Raw genomic sequence first — 20,603 nt, 5'->3', positions numbered from 1 at the left:
ATTCATACCATTTGGTATATAAAGTCCTTGACTTAGAACTCAGAAGTGTAGTTTAATACTTTTATTTTAGGTTGTCTCAAACTTTCGATTATTCTACAATGTGATAATGTTTATTTTTGAGTAAGATGCATTATGACAAACTCATGTGCATGTTTTTTTTTTGGGAAAAAGGACGAATTTACCCCCGAACTTTGATAAATGGTACGTTAATGCCCTCCGTTATACTTTGGGTCCATCTCAGCCCCTGCCGTCCAATTATCAGTACACATATGCCCCTCTCACTAACGGCCCCCTCATCCTGTACACGTGTCTTAATCCTAATCAACTACCCATTTGACCATTATTTTTAACCCATAAACTAACAACCCGCTCCATAAACCCATACCCACCCGATTCCCTCTAAAATATCCTAAGTCAATTAAAAGACCCAAATCTTCTGGGTCTCATTATAAACGAATAATTCAATCAAATTGATATTGAGATGGCCCTTGAAGCTTTGAATTCTCCAACTGATACTTCAAATCCGCAGACGTTTCAATTTGAGAGCAAAGGTCAGTAGCAGCTTCGGTACCTTGAGAATTGGACTAAAGGGAAGAGATCTAAGAGGCCACGGAGTATGGATCGCCAGCCGACTGAAGAGGGATATTTGGCGCTTTGTTTGATTATGCTTGCACGGAGCGATGACTCTGTTAATCAGGTACGATCTCTACCATCGCCGGTGACAGTGATGAAAATCCACGCGCCGTCGGAGAAGATGGAGGAGAAAATGTTGTATAAGTGTTCGGTTTATGGTAAGGGATTTGGATCTTATCAAGCTTTAGGAGGACATAAAGCTAGTCATCGGAAACTCGTCGCCGGTGGCGGCGGAGGAGGTGATCAGTTGACTACCCCTACTACTACTAATACTATCGAAACTACTAGCTCCGGTAACGGTAACGACAGTGGAAGACTCACGAGTGTTCGATTTGCCACAAGTGTTTTCCTACTGGACAAGCTTTGGGAGGACACAAACGGTGTCACTACGACAGCGGTAACGCTAATAGTAGCGTTAGCGCTAGTGTCGAAGTTACGACGTCGGAGGGCGTGGGGTCTACAATCAGCCACCGTGATTTTGACTTGAACATTTCGGCGTTGTCGAAATTCTGTCCTGGATTTGGTTCCGGTGAGGATGAGGTAGAGAGTCCACATTCGGCGAAGAAATCTCGGCTATCTCTACCTCTAAAATTTGAATTATTCCACTCAATTCTCATTTTTCAACTCTCAAATTTTTTGTGTTTTTGATTTTGTAGTGATTGAATTGAAAATTGACAGGGAGAAATGAGTAGAGTTGGTGTAGAATTAATGGAGATTGAAAAAGAAGTAACGGAAAAAATGAAAGATGGTGATGATGAAGTGAAGAGAATTCTTCCATGGACTAAACAGATTACAGTAGGAGGAATTGTGAGATAGGAACGATCTTTTAATTGAATATTTTAGAAGGAATCGGGTGGGTATGGATTTATGGGGCGGGTTGTTAGTTTATGGGTTAAAAATAATGATCAAACGGGTAGTCGATTAGGATTAAGACACGTGTATAGGATGAGGGGGTCGTTAGTGAGAGGGGCATGTGTGTACCGATAATTGGACGGCAGGGGCGGAGATGGACCCAAAGTATAACGGAGGGCATAGACGTACCATTTATCAATGTTCGGGGGTAAATTCATCCTTTTTCCTTTTTTTTTTTTTATGACTAGGGAAACCCGCATCCGCTATCCTTGGGTGCGCACAGGGTAAAACCCCCGCTTTTATGCAATATCTCGCAAATCACATAGGAGAGATAACTCGCACTAGACAAGCCCGGTGCGACGAGCTCGACCCAGAAGGCAAACCCCTTGCTTTCACTGGCAAAGGGTTTCGAACTTGAGAGCTCCAACATGAAAGTCCCAATCCCAAACCACTGGGCCACCCCGAAGGTTCATGTGCATGGTTTATTTGGTTTGTTACCTTGTTTCTAAGTGATTTTTTCATGAGTTTTTAATATTAAATTTTAACAATTAAACCGATAACCAAACTGATAATGATTAATAACCGATAAATCAATATCTTAATAATTATATAATGGTTTAACATGTCTAAAAAATATTGAATCGAACTGACCGAAGATAAATTTCTACATTATATATTTTTGTAATTTCTTTATTATTATCTAAAATTCTAAATCTTTACTCTATCATTACTGTTATTTCTCATTTGAGATTTTTCCTCATTATAATTTGTCAAATCTCCTATACCTTACAGTAAAAGACCAAAAAAAAAGGAGGGAGAGAAAACAAAAACCCCTACTACATCCCCCCTCTTCACCAAGTCCGGCGACTCACTGTGGGATTAAGCAAAGAGAAGCGGAGAGCGACGTCGGCGGCATGGGAACGTCGGTTCAGGTGACGCCACTGTGTGGAGTATTTAATGAGAACCCACTCTCTTACCTCGTCTCCATCGATGGCTTCAATTTCCTCGTCGATTGTGGTTGGAATGACCACTTTGATACTTCTCTTCTTCAACCCCTTTCCAGGTCTTCCACAAACAAACACAGTATCAATTTCATTTCGTTTCACTTCAATGTATATAATTTTGCTACTTCTCGGAGCCAAACAAGTGTAAAATCGTTTGCTAGCTTGTGCATTTGACAACAGATAGTTTGTTATTGGATTGATTCTTCATCTATTGATTGCTTTAAACTATCCTGTGCTGAAACAATATATCTTGCATTGATGTTCAGGGTGGCTTCAACGGTGGATGCTGTATTGATTTCACACTCTGATACATTTCATCTTGGTGCCTTGCCCTATGCCATGAAACAACTCGGTCTTTCTGCTCCTATTTATGCTACAGAACCAGTGTACAGGCTAGGGTTACTAACTATGTATGATCAGTATCTCTCACGGAAGGTGACGCTTTACTCTGGCGTTATCTATGAATTATTCAATGCAATTGTTATCTGTTGATACTCCTTAGTCTATAAATTGTGGGGTGTTTTAGCTTATATGCTATATAATCGAACATTTCACCTGTATGTTGAGCATCGGTCCTTGACATTGATGTTGTGTATAAATGTTTAGCTTTGCAATGAATTATGTCAAGCTATAGAAAAAACAATGTTTGACACTTGGAATATGTGTTATAGGGATAATTTATCATGAATCCTTCCCTACTCATTGACAAAAAGGATTAATTAACTTTCACTCTCCTTATTTGCATAGTAAACTAGGAATTCATATTACTGTTTCAGATACTATTTACTTGGTATAGCATGTCCGTTAATGCTAGCCAACCCTTTCAAATTAGAGAAGTAAGAACTCTGGAAATAAGATTGGTAAATGTGACTAACCATTATCAGTCACAAATATACTAACTTGAGCGTCACTTAATTTGATATAACTTTTCACTTATACTAACAGGGTTCAGAATTTTTGAAGGAAAAAAGAGAGTGGAAGTAATAGAGCACGCCTCTATTGGGATTCCAGGACCTATAGAACAATATTTGGCTGCTGAGAAACTAAAAGTCCAGTGTCTGACAAGATCATTTGTGTTTGTTACTTTTGAGTGTGTGATCGTGTAGAAGTAAGTCCATTGACACTCTCCTCTTGTGCAGCAAGTTTCAGAGTTTGATTTATTCACCTTGGATGACATTGATTCAGCATTCCAAAATGTGACCAGATTAACCTACTCTCAAAATCATTACATGTCTGGTAGGTCTCTTTTCTTGTTGCCACTTTTATCGAGTTCAACTCATGTCCGTATTGTGGTTTATTATATCAAGTATAATCTAGTATCATCCTTCATATTGTCAAGAAGGTAAAGTTACCCATGACATTGATGAGTAAAAATTCAACTGCTTCTTAATAGTTTGTTTGGTTGCAAGTCTTGACCACCAACTCATTTTGAAGTAGTTACAACATCCCCTAATTAGTAAATGGAACTGCTGTTTTATTATAGGAAAAGGAGAAGGAATCGTGATTGCTCCACTGGTAGCTGGTCATCTGTTAGGAGGTACCACCTGGAGGATAACAAAAGATGGGGAGGATGTCATATACGCTGTTGACTTCAATCACCGTAAAGAAAGGTAAAACTAGAACAGTCTTGTTATCCAGTTAAATGATTCTACTCTACTGCTATGTTGCTCGGACTCTTCAAAAATGTCAAGGGGTGCGTGTCGGATTCGCCAAAAGTAGTGTATTTTTGGAGAATCAGACACGGGTGCAGCATCGAAAGTGAAGAGTCCGCGCAACTTAGCTCTACTGTGATCCTAATATTATGATCTCTAACTTTTTCCTTTCAGGCATTTGAACGGAACTGTTTTAGAATCTTTTGTCCGTCCAGCTGTTCTAATAACAGATGCTTTTAATGCTTTAAACAATCAACCTCCTAGGCGCCAAAGGGACCAAGAGTTTCTGGGTAATTATTGCTCCTTTTCATTTTCGTTTTTTTTTTTTCTCAGAACTGCTTGTCCTTTAGACTTCATTGATTTAGGGGAATTACAGAATACACATGACACATTTTATAAATTCTACAATTATTAACTTGCTTATTTAGAGGACTTTCAGATTATCATTTGCTCTTCCCTATCCACATTCAAAAGAAAAAAGATCATTAGTTTTAAATTTGAAGAACTTTGAATAGACTTCATTGGGTTAGGGAAAGTGACAAATACACACAACACATTGTTTAAGTTTTACAATTATTAAACTGTGTATTTGGAGGACTTTTAGATTGTCAAATCATATTCCCTTTAAAGAGTAAAAAATAATGGTAGCAGATGAACTTAAGTTTTACTGATCATTATATAGTCTTTTGTATGGCCAGTGTAGTAAAAATAATAGCATTAGAAAAAATCTAGTTAATGGAGAAACCTACGTGAAAACAATCATAAAGATAAGGAAGTGGATAGTTTCAAAAAAAGATAAGGAAGTGGATAAGTACAAACTAAACATGGTATTATAGCAGGACCCATCGCAATTCTTGTTTCCTAATGTTGATAGATTGTTCACACTTCTAGTACCGGATAGTGTCTGGGCTTGCAGAGGGGTGTGGGGTGGAGTGATGAATGAAATCCCACCTTGGAGATGGATGGACTCCTTGAACTCTTAATATTGTTTGGACAATCCTCCTCTTTGGAGCTAGCTTTTGTGATTGAGTTAAGCCCAATGTTCATTCCTTTATAATACAAATTACAGACAGTACTAGTTTTGAAATCATAAACTATAACGGAAAAATCATGTAGAAATTTATTTGGAACACAACGATCAGGGTGTCCTAATCGTTGATGCCACAGGTGGTATGAAACAATGACATTGCATTTGGGAGGACCATCAACATCGCCTAGTGGCCACTCATACAACTCATTTTTACTCCATCCCCGAACCAATAGCGCCCCTATAGTAATATCCTTCACACGATAAAAATGTGGAAAACATTCCATAGAGGTGTTATTATCTTGACAAAACTTAGAGGCACAGATTAGTTTTTTTTTATAACTGAGAAATCCGCTTGTGACCTGCCCTTTGGACCAATCACAACCTTTTAAACTCGGTGGATAATGGGCCTGCCCCTCTACCCTTCTCCACTTAAATACCAGGCTTCGCTATGCATGATGTGGGGCTTAAACCTGCAACCTAAGCCACAAATCCTCCACCTTTTGCCACTTGAGAGAGCAAATGATATGCCAATATGGTGGAGATGGAATTGGTGATTTGATGCATTAGTTTTCACATTACCAGTATGAGAAATTGGAATGTTATTGCCATTTCCCATGACGATATCCTCCGAATTGTGGTAGTCTTGCATAGTGTCTAGACTCTGTGTGTCTGAGGCAATATGGTGGGTTGCACCACTGTCAACGACCCATAAAGCTTGACTTATTCTGGAAGCGTGCAACATAATTATCACGCGCTTGAATATGGTTATGAGGCCGTGTCTGACATACATAAGCAACATGACCTCTATCATTATAGAGTTAGCAGAAGAGGTTGCTTGTCAGCGGGACACAACATTCGATGCCTTAAACTTGTGATCAAGTGAACCAACATATCCTTTCTCTCCTAGACTCAAATATGCTTGCTTCAATGATATAAATAAATCTGAGTGGAAATTTAATCATTACATTTGGTTCATTGGCCTAAAAGTCATTTCAAGACATTATACATATCTTCGTCATTACAATGGGAAGGCTATAATCTTAAAAACATGACCCACAATGTACACAGAGCTTCTAGGACTTTGAACACTTAATACCCACACACACTAAACTCGAAAATACCCGCTAGACTATAGCGGGCTCAGTATAGTTGTTGGAGATAAGAGAGGTATACCTAATGAATGACCACATCATTTTGAGAATTCAAACCTGCATCATGAAAAGATGCAACGTTCCTAACAAAAAAGGACGTGAATATCGTGGAATAGTACCCGTATGATAAAACAAAATCAAATGTAAGAGGATAACCCGACGCAACCCTATGTTATAGGTCGAGGGGCCACCAAAACTGGGAAACTTTGACAAAATCTTTGTTTATGTAACTAAATGTCTTTAAAGAACTTAACTAATATTAGTACTTCGTCAAAAAAAGAACCTAACTAATATTAATAGTGTTGCCTATTTATAGCTCATATGCCAGCCTTTCACTTACAACATTTGGAATTACAAAGGAGCTGCAAGAAATAAGGAATTTGGAAACAAGAGTTACAAAAAGGAAACCCACTAGCCGTTCACATATGTGTGTGTTGCCCAGTTGCGCGCACCCAAGGCCTACTTTGGCGTCACTGTCACTCGCTTAGTTGCGCGGACTCTTCACTTTTGATGTCACACCCGTGTCAGATTCTCCAAAAATACACTACTTTTGGTGAATCCGACATGCACCCGTTGACATTTTTGAAGAGTCCGAGCAGCTTAAGGCCTCACTCGCGATAATGGCCACTATTGGCTCATTTGTTATTGCCACTGTCATGCTGCCACACGTCTTGGCTGCATTTCACTTTTTTCATGCCAACTCTTGTTTTCCTCGTGCCACTCCTTAGCTTTCACTTTGTGTTGCCTTGTCTTAGTCTTCTTTAACCTTTGGCATCGGTCCACCTTGATTTTCCCACACTTGGTTTGACCTTGGCACATGCCACATGCTATCGTGTCATTGCTCGTGCCGCCAACGCCCATGCCATACCATGGCGCACCAATTTGTGGGTTTGTTGTCAACTAGGCAATATGATTGATCCATCCCATACGTAGGCCCAAAACAAGGTAATTCATGCCAACCCTTTGCCGCTGCTATGCCATTTTCGGGCTAAAGAGCCAAGCCCTTATCAGCTACTACCATTGCACCACCTTCTCTACCACAACACCCTTTCTTCATCTTTGCAAAGGAATACTCCACCATGGCTACCACCTCAAAAATCCTTGCCACAACACACAAACAACACATACCCAAACTCTTCATGTCCCAGAGTTTTTGCATCTTCACAAATCTCAATCATATCGAGGAAAAGGACAAAAAAGGAGAGGGTTTAACTATAATTTTCAGCAATGATAGGGAGCAAAAAATGTAGAAGGGGAGGGGATTGCAGCAAGAAAGAAGACGAAACAGCCGGGGGGTGGGGGGAATAAAGGGAAGAGGGTTAGGGAAAATGATGAAGGGGTTTGGGGAAGATGACACAAATGGGGAAATGGTTAGGAAGGGAAGAAGTAGGTTTATTGGAGAAGTCGATACTTATCCTTGGGTGGTACAGTCACATTGAACAACAGTGTTCTTGAGGCCATGCCAACCCATAAGATGCCCCTCTTTCCTATGCCGGGGAAGATCATTAAAAAGCTTGATGCTATCAAAAGAAATTTCCTCTGGTAAGGTAATCAAGAAGGAGAAAAGAAATATCATTTGGTCAAGTGGATGTTGTTACAACCAACAAAAGAGAGGGAGGTTTGGAATTAAGAATTTGAAAGCTCACAATAAGAGCCTTTTGTTAGAATGGCTATGGAGACTAGCAACAGATGATCAGCGCTTGTGGAAGGAAATCATTGCTGCAAGATATGGAAGGGAACGACCATGGACTACTAAAGACGTTAATATTCTTTATGGTGTGGGGCTATGGAGAACTATTAGAAATAAGTGGCCAAGAATGTGGAGTAATTCTGTTATCAATGTGGGAAATGGGAGAAAAACCTTGTTCTAGAATGATATATTGGTGGAACAAACACCTTTAAGACAACAGTTCCCAGACATTTACATTCTTAGTCAGCAGGAAGCCAGAAAATGGCTACAATTCTAGAAGTCATAAATGAACAAGGCTGGAATTTGACCTTCAAAAGGCTCCTCAATGAGTGAGAAGTGGAGAGAATGACTCAATTCTGCAACACCTTGGAACAAGCCAATAACCTCACCTGTGAGGAAGACAAATTGATATGGAAGTTGGATAAAGATGACACGTTAAAGGTGAAATCAGTCTACAAGTTACTAGACATCTCAACTCAAACCAAGGAATTGTGGCATGGAAGATGATCTGGAAAGGAAAGATACCACATAAGGTGGCTTGCTTCACATGGCTTGTTGCAAGACAAGTTTTTTTTGACTCTTGACAACTTAATGAAAAGGGAGGACAGTTATGCTCCAGATGTTGTTTTTGTGAATCTGAGACTGAGACAATAAACCATCTTTTTTTTTTTGTGAAAAATAAACCATCTTTTTTTGCATTGTAAAGTGATTGAGAAACTATGCCAGTGTTTCATTAGCCGGAGGCGTATTAGATGGACCATGTCTAGGAATATTGCTGAAGTTATAGCATGTTGGAATAGAGATAGAAATTAGTCAGGACACAAGGAGAGATGGAAGATTGTCCCTGCCTGCATTGCATCTGGTGGACAATATGGAGGGAGAGAAATCAGAGATGTTTTGAGAACAAGAGCATCCCCTTCCAAAGCATTAAAATGAACTGTTTAGTGACCTTTTACTTTTGGTGTATCCATACTGTACCTAAGGACCCATGGGACATCACCCTACTTCTAGATAGTTTTTGTGGGGAGATTGGTGATTAGATTTTTTTGACAGCCCCTCTATACTTCTGATGTAATTACTACAGGAGTACACTATTGATGTACTTCTCTGTTTATAATACCAGTTTAGCTTTCTCAAAAAAAGAAAAGTAAAAAGATCCTTATATCTTCTTTTATGTTGCTGCAGGTCATAATTTTGTTTAGGTTCTTGGTTCTTGTCTAATCTGTTTGTCTTTTCCCCACAGATGCCATAGAGAGAACTGTTAATGCAGGGGGAAATGTTTTACTACCTGTTGATACTGCTGGTCGAGTTTTGGAGCTCATCCTGACATTGGAACAGGTTCGTACATGAGAGTATTTCATCTCTTAGTCTCTTGCTGTCTGCAACTTATTAACTAATTATTCTGATTTCTGGTTTTGGTGAAATTGCAGCACTGGACACAAAAACAGTTGTCCACTCCCATCTACTTTCTATCATATGTATCCTCAAGTACTATTGACTATGTAAAGAGCTTCCTTGAGTGGATGAGCGATTCAATTGCAAAATCTTTTGAGCACACTCGCGATAATGCTTTTCTTTTAAGGTAAGGCTAGTATACTTCACATGTTGTCAAACTCAGAGATTCTAGTTAATGAAATGACGTGCTTCAATGATGATTCTCTGAGGCTATTGAACCCCAAGGATAGGGTTTACTTTCATCTGTCTATCATTCTTAGGGTTTACCGTCAGTTGTCTATCCAATTACAAGTTATCCAGCTTCGAAATTCCGGAGGTTGCGTTAGCACTTCCTTGTGGTAAATGGCAAGTATTACCAGTGTAGTCAGAAGAAGGGCCAAGGTTGGATTAAAAACTGTAAAGAAGTGAATAAGAACCAATAGATTTGTTACACAACAGAAAATTATCAGCGTTATTTGCATCAGCTGCTTGTGATTCTCCAGCCAAGCATGTGGGTACTCCATTTCTGCACTTAGTTTTAAAATCACAAGGCTGCAGAGGTTCTTTGGCAACTTTATTTTCTGAACAGCAGAAATAAGTATCAGTGGAAAATTAGCTCATAGGTAGATATAATTAGTCAAAGTACATGTATTCGTGAGTTGAAAGTATTTGCATTTTGTAAACAGAAACAATGTAAATAATAGACAATGATAAGATAATAAGGATCTGTTCGATAAGCTCGTTCATCTGTATCCTTGAATTCTAAAGGAAGATGCAACTGCATCATCAAATTGCGTACTACCTGGGCAATTTTTTTGAAACCACACATTCACCTTCTTATCAGTGCCCAAATGATCCATGACCTTCTGACATCCCTGTTGGAGTCCAAATCTCCATCAAAACCTTGGTCTTTCTAGTCTTGTGCCAGCGGACATGTTCTTTCTTCGAACTATTTTCATCATGAATCTTTCTACACTTTCTTTTACCAGTTGCATATGCATTGACCGTGCAATCAAAGAAGTCAGTGCTACTTCCATCCTTTGTTGCACCTGAGACAAATAAAAGCATTATTGCTACTCTTAATTCTTTTGGAATCATCTTCAAATTATTAAATCAGTCAATTGTATTTAGTCTATACTGAATTACTCAATGCAACTCCTCAAATTCTCCATTTTTTTTTACTGCAAAGAAGAGAATGTTGTTAACCTACTGGTTTATGAAGGATAATTTATTTATCAATTGAAGGGTATTATAGTCACTTAATTTTATAGGGCTATTTTGGCTTTCAATATTTTGATTTGGAATTTCGCTCTTTTAGAATAGTACTGATTAGAAGTCTAATGGAGGGTTTACAACATATGCAGGAAAATTAAGCTCGTGATCAATAAGAGTGCTCTTGAAGAAGCTCCTGGGCCGAAGGTTCTCTTCAATCATCTTTAGTAAATGAGGAGTCATCTTTATGTGTTCTCAGTTATCTGTATATGATATGTAGGTTGTTATGGCTTCCATGGCTAGTTTAGAAGCTGGATTTTCGCATGACCTCTTTGTTGAATGGGCAGCTGATCCAAAGAATCTTGTTATGTTCACCGAGAGAGGGCAGGTGTGCTTATATTCCGATTAATTAATCCTGTTTCAAGATTTGGGATTGCAACCAGTACTATTTTATGCTAATTTAGAGTAAGACATGTCGCTTTCACCCCTTCTGAGGTTTTAAGATACTCGTCTGTTAAAATATCTTTATTACTTCTTGATGCATGTATTTTCCTATGTGTAATTTAGGTGGATTTCACTGTTTGAGATATTAATAATTTGTTTTGTAGTGACAGCTCATTTCATTGTTGGAAATTTGGTTACACCTTTCCTTGCTTTTGTTCAACTTGCATGAAATAAAGAAAACAGCCATGTGTACTAAACTACTGATAAACATTTTAATTATCTTCATTCAAAACTTCTTGGTTTGTGGAAATTGTATGCTTATGTTTTTACTGATTCCTTTGACTTGAATATAGTTTGGCACATTGGCACGTATACTTCAGTCAGATCCACCTCCTAAAGCTGTTAAAGTTACCATGTCACGTAGAATTCCCTTGGTTGGTGAGGAGTTGGCTGCTTATGAGGAGGAGCAGAACAGGATAAAAAGGGAAGAAGCTCTCAAAGCTACTCTTGTTAAAGAGGAGGAATCAAAAGCGTCTGTTGGGGTGGAAGTCGTCACAAATGACCCCATGGCCGTTGACACCAATGTCACACATCCTTCCTCCAATGGTACAGTACAATTTGCTGATATGTGAATGAAAATATCCTTCACACTTATCTTCCCTTTCATGCCTCTCTCTACAAATTGCGTATCCTAGACTTAAGTTCCTCTGTCTGTCTGTGCACTTTTGAATTCCTTCTGTGGGATCCTTTCTCCTACTTTATGGAGCGCCAGCCTTTTCCACTTCACTATTCGTCCACATCCTCTATCTGAAATGCTCTTCTGAACCTCGACTCTCACTGCCCACGTGGATAAACAAAATATTTATAGCTGATTACTGCTGGTTGTGTATCACTTTTGAATCTGGCAGCATATTGCTGGTTAAGGTTTACCTGAATTGATTTTGGTTGGGTTCGGTTAAACCTACAAATTAAAAATATTGAAGGGAGATTTATGAAATAGTCCCTCTCTGATGGTACTGCTTATAAGGAAGTACTTGAAAGGTGTGGGAATAATCAGAATAATGGTCTATAATAATCACGCTAAAAAATAACAGGCACACTTATCTACAACTTTTTATTGGAGAGAGAATCTAAATATATTCTTTCTTTCTAAGAAAAGAGAATCAGCTATGAGCTACCACAATATGAACAAGTAAGCACGCAACATATTGACTCTTTAGTATCCATGCACAGACTTCTTTTTTTAACGTGTTGATGTTTAAGCTAATCAGAGGTCTTATCATATTTACAGCTTCTGGTCTGCACAGTGGTGCTTTCAAGGATGTGCTGATTGATGGATTTGTAACAACATCGTCTAGCGTAGCCCCAATGTTCCCTTTCTATGATAACACCTCTGAGTGGGATGACTTTGGTGAAGTCATCAATCCAGATGATTATGTGGTCAAAGATGACAACATGGAGCAGTCATTAATGCATGTGAGTTAAAGTTGGTTTTATGTGCCTCCAATTGAGCAGTGGCATAGTTATCTGTTTGTTTCAGTATTCCTTTGTATGTTTGGTTGTTCAGTGCAGATAATTTAACTAGTCATTTTGCTGAAGATTGTTCAAATGTAATCATGCACTTCGTCAGAGTATCTGATAGATATTAGTGGTGGACTGCCCAATATTTTTAAAAAAGGGGATACATATTAGTGGTGGTTTGACTACTTTCTGATCTAGAATTTCTCACATTCCTGAACTTTTATTTATGTCATAGCTTATGAAGGTGCTACTATTATTTCCATTTGGCTTAAAATCGAATTTGAGGTTAACAAGTGTAACCTGCAGTCTGAAATAGACAATAAGGGGTCATTTGGTTAGAGGGTTTATAGTATAATCTTTGCATAATGTATGCATCGCGGTTGGCTGTACAAGAAAAAGTAGTTCTTGCAAAGTTTTATGCAGTGTTTTGTTGGCAGTATGAAATAATACTCATGTTAAGTTATAGATGAATCTATGTATTATCTTATGTGCGATAGAATATGGAATAGAATACGTGTATTAGTAGTACGGGTATTAAAGTATAATGAAGACAAATATGCCCTTAAAGTAAGTGATCCTTGTCTAAAAATCTTTACATGATTAATCATATTTTAACAATCCCTACATTATTAATCACCGCATAACAATCTCTTCATTATTATTCACTGCATAGATGATCCCTCCCTTGCAATTCCCACATATAGCATGTGAACCAACCACCCCGAAGTTTCTTATGGGAAGAAAGAGTGATTTGCCTGTCAATCATTATGCTACTTGGGAATGAAGCTTGTAGTAAAGTAATTTACATGTAAAAGATTTTGCTTTCGCAACCAAACGGTTTCTATAAAGCTAACTCTTTTAAAAGTTTACACATCTTCAAGACTATATATGATGGACATTGGACATCCACGGTAAAAAAGGAGCCATGTCCGTATCACATTTCGGGATTTAAAACTTTTCCTGCTATTTAATTCATAACACTGGCTATCTCCACATGTATCATTTATGTCATGTGATAAGTGGAGAGTACTAGCAAAAGAAATGACACAATGGAAGACGAAAATCTGTCATATCAATAAGTCGGGAATATATTTTAGTCATGTTAGTACATTTATTTTAGTTCATATGCCTTATAGGAGCTTTGCCTTATTTGAGGTTTTATGCCAATAGAAAATATAGAAAACTTCTAGTACATTTTATTTTTATTTTGTATAATGTCGGCCTGAGATAAATTTAAATGGGGAAATATGGTCAGGAGGGTTCACACAGCCGGCTCAACTTGTTTGGGACTGAGGTGTTGTTGTTGTTGACAAGTAGAGAGTACTAGGAAGATCAAGATCTATAATCGGCTTTTCCTGTTTGGAGAAGAATAAGTAGAATAGCTAATAGCATAAAAACAAGTAATTGCTTTATGTCTTGTAAAGAAGAATGAAGGTCTCTTCCTTAAGTTAGAAGAGGGAGGAGAAGATGCATGGCGCGGGATGTTGCTCCACTAACACTTATGTGTACTTTATGGAGAGAGAAATAGGAGAGTTTTTGATGTAATAGAGAAGAATTTTGTGCACTTGAGGAATAACCTCTTATCCCTTATTTCCTTTTGCTGCACCCATGAGGTACCTATAGGTATAGAAGATTGGATGTTGTTTATAGAAAGCCATATCTTTTTTGTGAAGTATTCTACCTTTTGGTATACTCCTTATATAATGGTATTTGTTATCCCCAATGTTCACGAAATTTTATTACTTAATAAAAAAAAGTTAATTGAAACTTACTAGCATGGGCTGACACCTTAAGAATTCATGGACATGTTCCTTATTAGATTGGTAAATTTTCATCTCTGCCACATCGTGAGTACCTAGTTGTTACATTTTTCCTCCATCCAACTAGATAAAGTTTTATGGCGAATTATTTTGTTAGTTCCTTGACTTTGATATCTTTCTAATCTTCTGCTAGGTTGATGGAGATTTCAATGGAAAACTTGATGAAGGATCAGCTAACCTAATCCTTGATACAACACCCTCTAAAGTTGAATCTTCTGAGTTAACAGTAAGTTTCAGTTTGCTTTTTGATTTATTTTTGACCCTCATCAGACTCTAGCTAAAGGCTTACTTGAAAGCCGCTCTAACGTATCAGAGAGTAGAATCTTAATTACAATGCAGTGACTAAAGTCTCTTCAAAATAAACATCTGACATTAGAGTAGATTCATCTAATTTTGGTATCATGCTAGAGCAGGCCTGTTATTTGCTTTTTTAATTTTCTTCTTATCAAAGTCAAAACCACTTTCCATCTGAGTGTAGAATTCGAAGTTGCAATGCAGGGACTAATAGTCCCTTCAAATAGAACAAATGACAATAGAATAGGGCAACCAAATTCTGTGCCATGCTAGAATACGCCCGTTATTTTCTTATCAAAGTTTAATGCTCTTGATCCTCTGCTATTGCGCTTTTCAGAAATTGCTTCAGGCCTGTGATGGTTTCAAAATGAGAAGCAAAAGATTATGTTATTTCTGGAATATCTTGTTGAGCATTAAGTTACTCCCTGTCCCAAATTTTTGGGCTTTAGCACTGTTTGGAGAATCAGACGGTTTTTTCTTTGACTAAGATTTTTTAATTGTTTTAAAAATTCTCTCATTATGAAAATTGTGATTTACAGTATTTGGGTATAATTTTATTTCAATGACTTCGAGAAATCGATATCCTAATTCACTCTGTAGCTTAGACAGATTGACACTCATACTTCAAACCCTCACATTCTTTTGGACGGAATTGGATGGAGGGGGTATATGATTAGTCCTAGCTGGAAGTCATCTTGACTTTCAATCGATGCATCTTCAAACTCTCTGAATCTTAATTCACTCTTTACTTACAAAATTGGCTCTTAAAAATGTTGCTTCAGTTGTGGAAATGTTAAATGTCACTTAGAAATTGACATGTGTTCCAGATATTCTGAAGCCTAGTTTTGATGATCCATCCTTTGTGGTGTCACAAAGATACAGTTACATCCACTATTCATTAACCTTAAAAAGAAGTCCTTTTTAGACAATCTGCCTTACCAGTCACCACCTATCTCAAAAGAATTGGAGCAGTTCGTGATTCTTTTGTCAAGTTTACCCTAAGCATTAGACCAACATCAAATTGATTATAGTACCCATGCTATAGCTTCAATTCAGATGGTGTGCTGCTATCTTTTCGTTCTTCTTATATTTATTTTTTTCTGATTGCACTTGCTCATCAGCAAACATTCATGATGTTAATTACTGAATATTTTGATTAGCATCCTTATAATATGTTTTCCTTTCAATTTCCTTGCTCCCTTTTTTCCTTTCACAGGTCCAAGTCAAGTGTTCCTTGTTATACATGGACTTCGAAGGTCGTTCTGATGGTCGTTCAATCAAATCAATTCTTGCTCATGTTGCGCCCTTAAAGCTTGTATGAAGTTCTTTCCTTAACTGATATTACTAAATATGTGGACTTAATATAAACGGGAATCACGTTTTCTTTCATGCACTTTTACCATCTTTTCATAAGTAGCTATTATCAGTAATAACACAATCGTTCTTGTGTGTTTTACAAGGTGTTGACAGTTCCATCTCTTGTATGACATGGCTCTCATTTTTCTGTGGTATTTAATATTTAGTTGATAAACCCTTCGGGGTGGCCCAGTGGTTTGGGCTTGGGACTTCCATGTTGGAGGTCTCAAGTTCGAAACCCCTTGCCAGCGAAAGCAAGGGGTTTGCCTTCTGGGTCGAGCTCGTCGTGCCGGGCTTGCCTAGTGCAGGTTACCTCTCCTATGTGGTTTGCGAGCTATTGCATAGGAGCAGGGGTTTTACCCTATACGCACCCAAAGGGTAGCGGCTACGGGTTTCCCTTGTCATAAAAAAAAATAAAAAATTTAGTTGATAAATTTGCATCTATGACATATGCGGGTTTCCCTTGTCATAAAAAAGAAATAAAATATTTAGTTGATAAATTTGCATCTATGACATATATTCACACGCTTTCAGGCTTTTCTTAATCAACTAGCATTCAAAGGAAAAAATATATTCCTCATGCATGCTCTGAATATATTTTTGGCATAGTTGGATAATAGGCTTTCTTCTAACCTGAAGAAAGAATTTCCAGTAAAGTGATCTGATCTTTTTTCGATAATGCCAACAATTAATCTGTATATCCACAGGTATACTACATCAAAATATGTAGTCCCCTTTCACAAGTATTACTACAACTTACAACTTGAACACCTATCTATTGTTTTCCTATAAATAATCTACAACATCACAGATATCTTCTGTTTGATCTAATAGTTTCTGTTTTCACCAAAAATAAAATAGAGCTAAGCAATTCATTTTAAACTTCTACAAGTTGCTCTGCTTGTCCTCAAAACATCTACTGTTTCTTTCTTTCCGTACTGTCCACCAAATACATGCAAGGAAAATCTTTCATCTCTCTTCTTGTTTTGCTGCCTTGACATCCTTGTTCCAGCAGCTTAACACTCCTTTTATGTTCCCTGGCTTCACCCACCTAATCTTCATCAGACAGACGAACATCTTCCACAACTGGTCTGTCCACATACAATGTAAAAACAGATGGTTGATTGTCTCAGCTTGTTCCCTACATAGGAAAAATGTAGAGCATAGTTGAAAGTCTCTCTTATTCAAGTTCTCATGTGTCAATACTGCTTCCTTAACCAGAAGCCAAGTAAAACAGTTCACTTTATAAGGAACTTTTGATTTTCCGGAGCATCTTCCATGGCCAATCTTCCTCCTGAAATATTTTGGTGATTCATTGGTTTTTCTTAAAAAATAAGAGGATATTGCATCTTTAAACCTGTGGGACCGGAGAATGCCTTGTTTTTAGTAAAACTGGGGACTCTATTCTTCTGATCTAACACTTCCATAAGGTTGAGGACAGCTAGTTCTCTGTGGTATAGCTTCATCCTTATAAGTTAAATTTATTTCTTAGCCAAAAGACTTGTGGAACACTAACATACATTGGCAGAGAGTTTTGTTGGACATTATTAAACTACTTAAGAAGAAAATTATGTTTGTTTCCTCCAACCCCCACTTTGCCACCTTTAAAGGGAAAAAAAAGCATTTCTATCCAACCTTTCCCGGTGAGTCAACTGACCTTGCTGGCCTTTGTTCTCTATCTGCTGAGGGAAGTGGAAAGCAAAAAAGAAAGAAGACCTATAGCTCACATAAATCAAGTGTTCATTGCTATTGACCAAGCTATTATCGTAGATGCAAAGGATATCTTTTTCACCTCAGTGCCACTCGTAGCTACTTTTTTACTTAAAGAAGCAAAGGATATCTTTTTCACCAATGTTGTATTGCAAACAATTTGAGTCGAAGTTTTTGAAAGTCTTGCATAATTGACTTAAATTTCCTGCAAAGACTGATTTTAGTTTTTTTTTTTTATTTTCACTTGTAAAGCTGAAATGATGACTGATTATCCTTAGTCTGAAACTTACTGGAAATGAGAGTTACAGTTGTGGACGCAATGGTAATAGTGTCTGCGAGGGCTAATTGAATCCATTCCATCCTCCATTTGAAAAAAAAGTGATGCATCGAATTATGATAGAGGGTGCAGCCAAGGGTGTGGCCTAGTGGTCAATGAAGTGGTTGAGAACCTTGAGGTCTCAGGGTCAAAACTCAACGAATACAAAAAACATTAGGTGAATCTTCCCATTTGTCCTGCCTTGGTGGACAAAGTTATCTGGTACTTGTTGTTGGTGGGAGGTGGTAAGTATCCCGTGGAATTAGTTGAGGTGCGCGAAATCTGGCCTGGGCACCACGGTCATCAAAAAAAATAAAATGATAGAGGGTCTAATATTAGCTGATTACTATGTTGTTCAGTGTTCACAATGCTCAATAGAGTAATGACTTGTATCCTTTAATATCAAGGATCAGTTAGTTCATGCTGACTACAACTTCTCCTGGTTCACTATTTTCCTAATTGAAGTTGGTATTTTTTTATTAGCAGTTTAAATAGCAGATAAATGGTCATTTTTGGATACTAATGTTTATATCTTTCTGCTTTTGACACCTATATAATATTCATTAACTGAACTTTCTGCCTGTTTTCCTATAAATTAGTCTATCCATGTCCTACTTTTCTTCTTCAACAGTGAAACAATTAGTTCTTTCAATTTCAACTAGTTGACTTGTTTTAATAGCTATTCTGTTTTATAGGTATTGGTGCATGGATCAGCTGAAGCCACTGAACATTTGAAGCAACATTGTCTGAAACATGTTTGTCCACAGGTATATGCTCCCCAGTTGGAAGAAACCATTGATGTGACTTCAGATTTGTGTGCTTATAAGGTTAGTCTACTTTCTTTATATGTGCCTTTTGTGGTTTATACCTTTGTAAACAAAATTACTAGTATAACATCCTTGGTCTATGTTTGCTTCCATGATAGGTCCAACTTTCTGAGAAGTTAATGAGCCAAGTGCTTTTTAAGAAGGTAAGCTGGATATATTATGGTTACGACATGAATAAATGATTCCTTTACGAAATTTCTGCCACTTTACGTGAACTAAGAACTATCTTGGTGCATTTATAGAAGCAGCTGGAGTTAGTAATTTATGCACATCCAATTAAAACAAAAAGTTACCTAAGCACACTTGTGTCAATCACCTTTCATGTGTTGTATTAATGGATTGATGAAGTTTTTATCAAGGCACTCTTTCTTAAAAGTTTTGACACTTGCAGTTCAGTAGCTATCTTTTTGTTCTCGAATGCTGGGGCTCTGTACACTCCATACACTAAAATGGGTATAGATATTTGAAGTGTATGTACTAAAGTCTTTGGTGTGTAAGACTTGATGCTCCATTTGATCAGGAAGCTGCGTACAAAGACTAATCTTGATCATTATTGTGTCTCTGTTTTCCTTTTGTCCCCGCTTAATTGTGTTTACATTTGCAATTGTAGCTTGGAGACTATGAAATAGCGTGGGTTGATGCTGAAGTGGGGAAGACAGAAAACGACATGTTCTCTTTACTTCCTCTTTCCGGACCTGCTCCACCCCATAAAACAGTTCTCGTCGGAGATTTAAAAATGTCTGATTTCAAGCAGTTTCTTGCCAGCAAAGGCGTTCAGGTCTTTTCATTTTTCTTCTCTTTTCTTTTATGTTATATTTTCTACTACTAATCATGATTTGGTTTTAGGTTAGCAAAATGTTAAGACTAACTAATTTCATTTTCAGGTAGAATTTGGTGGTGGGGCTTTACGTTGCGGAGAGTATGTGACCATTCGCAAAGTCGGAGATGCTAGTCAAAAGGTTGTCACTTTTGATAATACCTCAAGTGTTCTTCATATTACTAGCAAAATGAAGCCTTTTTCTTGACATACTAAACTTCTGTTTGAAAATTTCTTGTAGGTTGGAGGTGCAGCTATTCAGCAGATTGTGCTTGAAGGTCCATTATCAGAGGAGTACTATAAAATTCGAGAGTACCTATATTCACATTTTTACTCCCTCTAAATCTGAAGAAGAGAGTAACTTTTTGTACTTGTAACTATAATGCAGTTTTCCTTTTTGCCCCTCTTTTGTTGCTCTTGAGTCTTGACTGTGGCTGTTTTTCTAGTTATTTGTAACTTACCGTCTCTTTGGTTTCGAAAAGGTCACAATTGTTAGAATTTCCTGCAGGCAATGTAGGCTGCTGTATTTGCGCTAATGAAAGTTAACGAAAATTTAGAATTACTCTTTTGCAAATAAAGAATCACTAGTCTGGAGTCTGGGCGTATTTTAGAATTGTAAAACAGAGCTGAATTTAGAAATTTTTACCATAAAAAACTTGCATCTCTAGTCGAAATGTTTTGTTGAAAACTTTGTTGTTTCTTTTAATTTTGAGTCTAGGAACAAGTATACTACAGAGGTTTTGGTTTAACAAATCTAAAGAATGTTGACAAAATTAATGCAACTATATTATTATGTCTACTTCACTTATGATCCAACTATTCGTTTGCTGAACCAAACAT

The 20,603-nt window shown here is 37.5% G+C and overlaps 1 protein-coding gene and 1 pseudogene across 2 annotated transcripts; both read left to right on the top strand.

The window, feature by feature from the left end:
- Nucleotides 1-457: 457 nt before the first annotated feature.
- Nucleotides 458-1,449, top strand: LOC125858751 (zinc finger protein ZAT10-like; annotated as a pseudogene).
- Nucleotides 1,450-2,274: 825 nt separating this feature from the next.
- On the top strand, nt 2,275-20,325 carry LOC125859548 (cleavage and polyadenylation specificity factor subunit 2). Of its 2 annotated transcripts, XM_049539317.1 has the most exons (18): nt 2,276-2,548; nt 2,756-2,924; nt 3,629-3,725; nt 3,973-4,099; nt 4,316-4,431; nt 9,256-9,350; nt 9,443-9,594; nt 10,811-10,865; nt 10,939-11,046; nt 11,456-11,708; nt 12,394-12,578; nt 14,577-14,669; nt 15,954-16,052; nt 18,815-18,946; nt 19,045-19,089; nt 19,557-19,724; nt 19,831-19,905; nt 20,005-20,325. In XM_049539317.1, the coding sequence occupies exons 1-18, from the start codon at nt 2,400-2,402 to the stop codon at nt 20,104-20,106; spliced, it is 2,220 nt and encodes a 739-aa protein (XP_049395274.1). In that variant the 5' UTR covers nt 2,276-2,399; the 3' UTR covers nt 20,107-20,325. The 2 variants fall into 2 exon arrangements, with proteins under 2 accessions (XP_049395275.1, XP_049395274.1); XM_049539318.1 differs by lacking the exons at nt 19,557-19,724; nt 19,831-19,905; nt 20,005-20,325 and adding an exon at nt 19,338-19,409 and having other exon boundaries at nt 2,275-2,548.
- Nucleotides 20,326-20,603: the final 278 nt, after the last annotated feature.

Source organism: Solanum stenotomum, chromosome 3, assembly GCF_019186545.1.
Source record: "Solanum stenotomum isolate F172 chromosome 3, ASM1918654v1, whole genome shotgun sequence".
Classification (NCBI taxonomy): Eukaryota; Viridiplantae; Streptophyta; class Magnoliopsida; order Solanales; family Solanaceae; genus Solanum; species Solanum stenotomum.
The sequence above is the reverse complement of the archived record's forward strand: the minus strand, read 5'-3'. Positions and strand labels throughout refer to the sequence as shown.